We start from the raw sequence: 9,787 nt of genomic DNA, 5'->3' as shown, positions 1-9,787 counted from the left end.
CTTTCTACCTGTCAATCATTTTGCATGTTCTAATAGTATTGTAGTTGCAGTGAATTATTGAGGCTTAATGCCATTTTTATGCCATGTTGTTCATAACAGTTGTCAGTAGAGGGCGCTATTTTGCTGCTGCTGTTTTTAACAACCGTTTCTGCTCATGTCGTTCTCAATAAAGCTCATTTGGTATCTTTGGAGGGCGGGGATTTGGAAAGAGGGGGCGTGGCTAATTCAGCGCCACAGTCTCGTGGAAGTAGAACAGACTATATCACTTACAGCACCGTTAACTGAAATTAATAAATGCTATAAAAGTATTGTTCGTTGTTAGTTCACGTTAACTAATGTTAACAAGTGGAACCTTATTTAAAGTTTACCAAAATAAAATATAAGATTGCAGACACTTTATGTATTTCAGTGATGTTCTGATAGCTAATTGATTTTTATGTGTACTTAGAAATAATATGTTTTGATGACCTAACAAAAAGTTCTGTGGTGGTACCGTGGTAGGTGTCAGATAATATTATGGTGGTTCTTTTTATTTGACATGGCACTGAATAATTAATGTATGTTTGTACCATGTTATTTACACTGTTCATGTCCACTAACATGATAATGCACGGTACATTTTGGTACTTTTCTGTCAGTGTTTGGGTTCCCAAGGTGATAAAATCTGGAAATATCTTTGTATTTTCCAGGCCTGGAAAAGACTTGGAAATAATACATTTTAAACGTAATTGAAAGCTTGTGGGCATTTCTATAATGAGGGAAAAAAAAAAAAAAAATATATATATATATATATATATATATATATATATATATATATATATATATATATGCTCTAATTTAAAATATTTAATAAACTCTTAATGGCTATTGTTTAGATATGAGCGAATCATTTTTTATTTTTTTTATTTATTTTTTTAAGGCGAGTAGGTTCTTTTTAATGAATCGGTTCACAAATCGGACTAAATGATTCATTACGCGATGGTAGAAAGGTGCCTTTGGTTGTTCCTTGCAGGGTACTCGACCTTACAGGCTCCATGTGGTTTGGGGCGGAGTTAGGGCATCTGCTGCCTCCCAGGAACAAACTGAGGCCCCTTTGTTCAATTAGCGCGTACTTTTGCATTTAATGTTTTAAAGTCTATCGAGTTATTACCAACGACTGTAAAAGTCATGTGAACATCAAAGTTCGATTTTATTTTTATTTTTTCCCACCCACTAGAGTTTGTAAACTCATCAGGTTTTAACAAAGCAGCTGTTCGTTAATTTAAACATGAAGGGCGGGATATGACTGGCTGAGTGCGGCTGTTCTTGACACGCCCCTGAAGCGGGGCGACATCTGATTGGCTCATATGTCTGTGAGGGGCGGTGCAGAAAGCGATATCAGACAGCACTCGAGTAAAAGCAGACAGACTGAATCTGAGAGCATCTGTTACAGTTCATTTTTATTTCCTGGCGCGTTTACTGTAGGTGAGTTTTTGCTTTTATGTCTTTTGCATTGTTTGCATATTAATGTGGTTTTGGATTTAATTGTATTGACATCTAAACAGACTTTTATAATGTGAACACTGATTTAAAATGACATCTTACTGATATTACAGTTAATGCTCATTTGATAATTATTTCTGTAGGTGTAGTAAAACTATTAATTAACCGGTGATATTTTATTAACAGAATTTAAAATTGCACTGTGTTTAAAGCAGTAAAAATGAATGAAACGCTGTTGGTTGGTGTGAGTGGCTCAATCATTTATAGACTGATGCTTTTAAACATCAAAGTGTTTGACCATCTCAGTATCATGAGCCTCAGTTAATATTTTGTGATTCAAATAGTGAAAATACAGATTTCATCATTTAATGGCACTGGCATCAACTTGCATGACTTGTCTGTTTAAGGAAGCCCAACAGGTGGATTTTTAGTTAATCGAAATATTCATTAAGTCTAGTGTCATTTTGAAAACTGGTAAACAAAATAACTACACTAGTAACTTTCACTAGTGGTCTCAGAATTTTGGACCCACTTTATGACATTTTAATGAAATTATTTGTTTTGCGTGTTTTCTGTGTGTTTTTGCTGAAAGTTCTCTGAAGGTCAAAGATGTCAAAGGGCACAGTGGTCCTGGCGTACAGTGGGGGTCTGGACACTTCCTGTATCCTCGTGTGGCTCAAGGAAGAGGGTTATGATGTCATTGCTTACCTGGTAATTACCAGATTCCACTGTTCACCTTTCTTACACAGTCATGTACCAGTGATTTCACAATAAACATATATGCATAAATTAACTTGAAATTGAAATTATTTCCTGGAGGAATCCATAGATAAGTATTGCAACAGATTAAAAAAAAAACCCTGAAATTATAATATGTGAACTGTCTGCCAAGTTTTGCATAATGGAATGTAAAATTACTCTGAAAGCATTTATATTATTATTATTATTATTATTATTTGTAAATCAAATAGCCGTATTAAATCAATAAGCTGATTACTAGCCATTGAAGTTAGTTTATTGATGTGTTGGGCAGAGCCACATTTGGGCTTGTGAAGACTTGCTTACAAAGCGTTTTTCTTCTTAACTTCACTAATCAGTCATGAATCACTGTCTGCTCGTGTGGCATTTTATTAAGCTCTAAAGAGAAAAACATGCGGGCTTCGTCACAAACGTGTCCGTTTTCATAGTCTGATCTGTGTCTGTCCTCACACTGCTGAACGGAGTCTGAAACGACAGCGTAAGCTGAGAACAACAATAGTGTGTTCATATATCGACTGTCAGGAACAATAGATCTGTCCTCAATAATCTGAGTCACTGAGTTCTGGACGGCTGTATGCTTTTTGTTTTTTATTACGAGCCTTTGTGTTTTAACGGGGCTACATTCAGGATCTTGCGCATACAACTGTGAGCCATAGAATTATTTCTATAAGACAAACAGACAGACAGATAGATAGATAGACAGGTAGATGGAGAGATAGACAGACAGACAGACAGGTAGGTACAGTTGTGCTCAAAAGTTTGCATACCCTGGCAGAAATTGTGAAATTTTGGCATTGATTTTGAAAATATGACCGATCATGCAGAAAAACTGTCTTTTATTTAAGGATATTGATCATATGAAGCCATTTATTATCACATAGTAGTTTGGCTCCTTTTTAAATCATAATGATAACAGAAATCACCCAAATGGCCCTGATCAAAAGTTTACACACCCTTGAATGTTTGGCCTTGTTACAGACACACAAGGTGACACACACAGGTTTAAATGGCAATTAAATGTTAATTTCCCACACCTGCGGCTTTTTAAATTGCAATTAGTGTCTGTGTATAAATAGTCAATGAGTTTGTTAGCTCTCACGTGGATGCACTGAGCAGGCTAGATACTGAGCCATGTGGAGCAGAAAAGAACTGTCAAAAGACCTGCGTAACAAGGTAATGGACCTTTATAAAGATGGAAAAGGATATAAAAAGATATCCAAAGCCTTGAAAATGCCAGTCAGTACTGTTCAATCACTTATTAAGAAGTGGAAAATTCAGGGATCTCTTGATACCAAGCCAAGGTCAGGTAGACCAAGAAAGATTTCAGCCACAACTGCCAGAAGAATTGTTCAGGATACAAAGAAAAACCCACAGGTAACCTCAGGAGAAATACAGACTGCTCTGGAAAAAGACAGTGTGCTTGTTTCAAGGAGCACAATACGACGATACTTGAATAAAAATGAGCTGCATGGTCGAGTTGCCAGAAAGACGCCTTTACTGCACCAATGCCACAAAAAAGCCCGGTTACAATATGCCCAACAACACTTTGACACGCCTCACAGCTTCTGGCACACTGTAATTTGGAGTGACGAGACCAAAATAGAGCTTTATGGTCACAACCATAAGCGCTATGTTTGGAGAGGGGTCAACAAGGCCTATAGTGAAAAGAATACCATCCCCACTGTGAAGCATGGTGGTGACTCACTGATGTTTTGGGGAGTGTGTGAGCTCTAAAGGCAAGGGGAATCTTGTGAAAATTGATGGCAAGATGAATGCAGCATGTTATCAGAAAATACTGGCAGACAATTTGCATTCTTCTGCACAAAAGCTGCGCATGGGACGCTCTTGGACTTTCCAGCATGACAATGACCCTAAGCACAAGGCCAAGTTGACCCTCCAGTGGTTACAGCAGAAAAAGGTGAAGGTTCTGGAGTGGCCATCACAGTCTCCTGACCTTAATATCATCGAGCCACTCTGGGGAGATCTCAAACATGCGGTTCATGCAAGACGACCAAAGACTTTGCATGACCTGGAGGCATTTTGCCAAGACGAATGGGCAGCTATACCACCTGCAAGAATTTGGGGCCTCATAGACAACTATTACAAAAGACTGCACGCTGTCATTGATGCTAAAGGGGGCAATACACAGTATTAAGAACTAAGGGTATGCAGACTTTTGAACAGGGGTCATTTAATTTTTTTCTCTGTTGCCATGTTTTGTTTTATGATTGTGCCATTCTGTTATAACCTACAGTTGAATATGAATCCCATAAGAAATAAAAGAAATGTGTTTCGCCTGCTCACTCATGTTTTCTTTAAAAATGGTACATATATTACCAATTCTCCAAGGGTGTGCAAACTTTTGAGCAGTAGATAGATAGACAGACAGGTAGCTAGACAGATGGGTAGATAGACAGACAGACAGACAGACAGACAGACAGACAGACAGATGGGTAGATATAGATAGATAGATAGAGAGACAGACAAATGGAAAGATAGAGAGACAGACAGGTAGATGAGAGAGACAGACAGGTAGACAGACGACAGAGAGATAGACAGACAGGTAGACAGAGACAGACAGACATATAGACAGATGGGTAGATAGACACAGACAGACAGACAGATGGGTAGATATAGATAGATAGGCAGACAGACAGATAGATTGACAGACAGACAAATGGAAAGATAGAGAGACAGACAGGTAGATGAGAGAGAGACAGACAGACAGGTAGACAGAGACAGACGACAGACGGGTAGATAGACAGATGGTAGACAGACAGACAGACAGATGGTAGATATAGATAGATAGGCAGACAGACAGACAGATAGATAGACAGACAAACGGGTAGATGAGAGAGAGACACATACAGACAGACAGGTAGACAGAGACAGATGGGTAGACAGACAGACAAGTAGATAGAGAGATAGACAGACAGACAAGCAGGTAGACAGAAACAGATGATAGATAGATAGACAGACAGACAGGTACACAGAAAGACAGATAGAGAAAGACAGATGGTGAGAGAGAGAGACAGAGAGAGATAGATAGATAGATACAGTTGAAGTCAGAAGTTTACATACACTTAGGCTGAAGTCATTAAAACTCATTTTTTAACCACTCCACAGATTTCATATTAGCAAACTGTAGTTTTAGCAAGTCGTTTAGGACATCTACTTTGTACATGACACGAGTCATTTTTCCAACAATTGTTTACAGACATATTGTTTCACTTTTAATTAACTTTTTGGAGAAATGTCCTCTGGTCTGATGAAACAATAATGTAACTGTTTGGCCATAATGATCATTGTTATGTTTGGAGGAAAAAGGGTGAGGCTTGCAAGCTGGAGAACACCATCCCAACCGTAAAGCATGGGGGTGGCAGCATCATGTTGTGGGGGTGCTTTGCTGCAGGAGGGACTGGTGCACTTCACAAAATAGATGACATGATGATACTAACTGACCTAAGACAGGGAATGTTTTCTATGATTAAATGTCAGGAATTGTGAAAAACTGAGTTTAAATGTATTTGGATAAGGTGTATGTAAACTTCTGACTTCAACTGTTGATAGGTAGGTTTGGGAACAAAAGACGTTTAAAAGGTCTGAATTTACAGACATGCTCTGGCACACATTTTTGTGGAGGAATAAAAAAAAGACAGCTAGATAGATAGACAGACAGATAGATGGATTCACAGACAGACAGGTAGACATGCAGATAGATAGACAAACAGACAGACATAGATAAACATACATATAGACAGGCAGACAGATCGACAGATAGGCAGATAGATTCACAGACAGACAGACACGATAGATTGATTGATTGATTGATTCACAGACAGAGATGGATGGAAGGATAGATAGATAGACAGACAGACAGAGATAGACAGACAGACAGACAGACAGAGATAGACAGACAGATAGATTCACAGATAGAGACAGACAGAGATAGATAGACAGACAGATAGATTCACAGATAGATACAGACAGACAGATAGATTCACAGATACAGACAGACAGACAGACGAGAGAGACAGACAGAGATAGACAGACAGATAGATTCACAGACAGACAGACACGATAGATTGATTGATTGATTGATTCACAGACAGATGGATGGATGGATAGATAGACAGATTCACAGATACAGACAGACAGACAGAGATAGATAGACAGACAGAGATAGATAGACAGACAGAGATTCACAGATAGATACAGACAGACAGACAGATAGATTCACAGATACAGACAGACAGACATAGATAAACATACATACAGACAGACAGACATGATTGATTGATTGATTGAGTGATTGATTCACAGACAGACATGCAGAGATGGATGGATGGATAGATAGACAGACAGATAGATAGAAACATGCAGACAGATCGACAGATAGGCAGATAGATTCACAGACAGACTGACATGATTGATTGATTGATTGATTGATTCACAGATACAGACAGACAGAGATAGATAGATACAGACAGACAGACAGAGATAGATAGATAGAAACATACAGACAGATTGACAGATAGGCAGATAGATTCACAGACAGACAGTCATGATTGATTGATTGTTTGATTGATTCACAGACAGACAGACAGACAGAGATGGATGGATGGATGGATAGATAGACAGACAGATAGATAGATTCACAGATACAGACAGACAGACAGATAAACATACATACAGACAGACAGACACAATAGATTGATTGATTGATTGATCGAGTGATTGATTCACAGACAGACATAGATAAACATACATACAGACAGGCAGACAGATTGACAAATAGGCAGATAGACACGATAGACTGATTGATTGACTGAGTGATTGATTCACAGACAGACATACAGAGATGGATGGATGGATAGATAGATTCACAGATAGAGACAGACAGACAGAGATAGATAGATAGAAACAGACAGACAGACAGACAGAGATAGATAGAAACAGACAGACAGACAGAGGTAGATAGATAGAAACATACAGACAGGCAGACAGATAGGCAGATAGATTCACAGACAGACAGACAGAGATGGATGGATAGATAGATTCACAGATAGATACACACAGACAGACTGACAGAGATAGATAGACAGACAGATAGATAGATACAGACAGACAGATAGATTCACAGATACAGACAGACAGACAGAGATAGATAGAAACAGACAGACAGACAGACCCCCCTATTCTTTTTAATTTCTGTATTTCAATATATTTCACTGTTCAGCAGTTGTTATTTCTGTTTTCAATTGAGCACTCAGTAGTGTTGTTTCAATTACCGACCACCAGGTGTCAGTAGGCAAGTGTGCTGTAAAACAGAGACTTCCCCTTTAAAGATGCACTCAGTAATTGTCTCCTCATTAAAAAAGTTTTGTTCCCCAAGAAATTAATTGTGATTTTAAAACATATGAATAAAATCATGACCACTCACATTATATTCCAGTCGTGTCAGTAACCTTATAAACTTTTATTTCTACATTGGGAGGGTCCCCTCATGGGGGCTGCCATGTTAGAATCACATGACCAGCCAAATGTCTATAGGTGTCAGTTTAAGTCTAAGAATCACCTCATTGTGATGTTGTAGGCAAACATTGGCCAGGATGAGGACTTTGATGCCGCCCGGAAGAAAGCGGAGAAACTCGGAGCAAAGAAGGTAATGAAAAATCAAACAAACACCAATCATTCACTCTCATAGATGAATTACACTAAATGCATTAAAACATATAATACATGTTAGTTTTCATGATGCATTAATGATTATGGGACCATTCAGACATTTCTAGAAGTACTTTATGAAAGAAATGTTTGTGTTCAGGTGTTTATTGAAGACCTGCGTTGTGAATTTGTGGAGGAGTTTATCTGGCCGTCAGTGCAGGCTAACGCAATATATGAAGACCGTTATCTGCTTGGCACATCTATCGCCCGGCCGTGTATCGCCCGCCGACAGGTCCAGATCGCCCAACAGGAAGGAGCTCAGTTTGTTTCACATGGGGCCACAGGAAAGGTGCGACATTATATATTTTACTTTATATTGTATCTCATTTTATACAAAAGTTCTATTTATTTCTTTAGTGGTAGAACATTCTTAAGTTAAACATTTTACCTTTAATGTTTCAGGCAAAACAGTGTCAAACTCTGCTGGTCTTTCACCACTAGAGGGACACAAATGTCTTAGAATTGAGTGATTTGAATGAGATTACATTTAGGAATGTTGTCTGCCTGTAGCATTATATAATAGGGATGCACTGATATTAAAATATTTGGCTAATACTATAGACTGACACTGATATTTCGCGACGTTAACGCCTTTTGTCATCAGATCACGTTGTACATTTTACTGTTGTAACAAAAACTCATTTCCAGTGGACATGGAACATGGATTGAATCTGTTGAACACATGACAGGCCACAGTTTTAAAAGAGAAACATTTTGATTGATGTGGGGAAAAAAGTTTATTTTACACTTCTACATTTGTTTTTGCACGTTTTAAACAATAGAACTCATATCATGCATATTTGACATGCTTTAATTTGTCGGATATCGTTTATCTTAGTATGTGTTTCTGTATATTACACACAGAATAAATGAATATAAACTTTATATATGGCAATCATTTTATGTCATCTGTGTTTCATGTCACTGTTTTCATGCGCCGATGGTTTTAATTTGGTCAATAATTGGCTGAGAAATATCAGTGGCCGATACATCAGTGCATCCCTATCATATTTTCTGTGTATCTGTTTTAGAAGTGGATACATTTAAAGATTGTAACACCAACTGTTACAATCTAACTGTTACAACACCAACTTAAATCTAATCTGATTAAAATAATTGTTACTTTAAGAAACTCTTGTAGTTCATGTATGAAATACATGATTTAAATGTAAAAGTATTTTACATTTTGTTTAATTGAAATTTATTTTAATTTATTTCGATTGAAATTGATCCCCTTTTCTCCCCATTTTGGAATGCCCAATTCCCACTACTTAGTAGGTCCTCGTGGTGGCGCGGTTACTTACCTCAATCCGGGTGGCGGAGGACAAGTCTCAGTTGCCTCCGCTTCTGAGACCGTCAATCCGTGCATCTTATCACGTGACTCGTTGTGCATGACACCGCGGAGACTCACAGCATGTGGAGGCTCATGCTACTCTCCACGATCCACACACAACTTACCACGCGCCCCATTGAGAGCGAGAACCAGTAATCATGACCACGAGGAGGTTACCCCATGTGACTCTACCCTCCCTAGCAACCGGGCCAATTTGGTTGCTTAGGAGACCTGGCTGGAGTCACTCAGCACGTCCTGGATTCGAACTCACGACTCCAGGTGTGATAGTCAACGTCAATACTCACTGAGATACCCAGGCCCCCGTATTATTAACAATTTTTATTGATTCTATTCAACAAATTAAATAAACATACCAGAAAATGCGGAATCAGATTATATATAAAATCACCCCCCCACCACACACACACACACACACACACACACACAAACAAACACGCACCCCAGTGGTCATAAATATTTAGAAAC

The 9,787-nt window shown here is 38.4% G+C and overlaps 1 protein-coding gene across 1 annotated transcript in view; it reads left to right on the top strand.

Annotated features, from left to right (window-relative positions):
• Window positions 1-819: 819 nt before the first annotated feature.
• The window catches only part of LOC127423495 (argininosuccinate synthase-like), a 48,095-nt gene continuing 39,127 nt past the window's right edge, over window positions 820-9,787 (top strand). The window contains exons 1-4 of the mRNA XM_051667846.1: window positions 820-1,464; window positions 2,075-2,193; window positions 7,838-7,906; window positions 8,069-8,257. Coding sequence (XP_051523806.1) covers window positions 2,092-2,193; window positions 7,838-7,906; window positions 8,069-8,257 — 360 coding nt within the window. The 5' untranslated portion in view covers window positions 820-1,464; window positions 2,075-2,091. The remainder of the gene's footprint in view (window positions 1,465-2,074; window positions 2,194-7,837; window positions 7,907-8,068; window positions 8,258-9,787) is intronic.

The sequence above is a fragment of the Myxocyprinus asiaticus genome, chromosome 3 (genome assembly GCF_019703515.2).
Source record: "Myxocyprinus asiaticus isolate MX2 ecotype Aquarium Trade chromosome 3, UBuf_Myxa_2, whole genome shotgun sequence".
NCBI lineage: Eukaryota > Metazoa > Chordata > Actinopteri > Cypriniformes > Catostomidae > Myxocyprinus > Myxocyprinus asiaticus.
The sequence above is the reverse complement of the archived record's forward strand: the minus strand, read 5'-3'. Positions and strand labels throughout refer to the sequence as shown.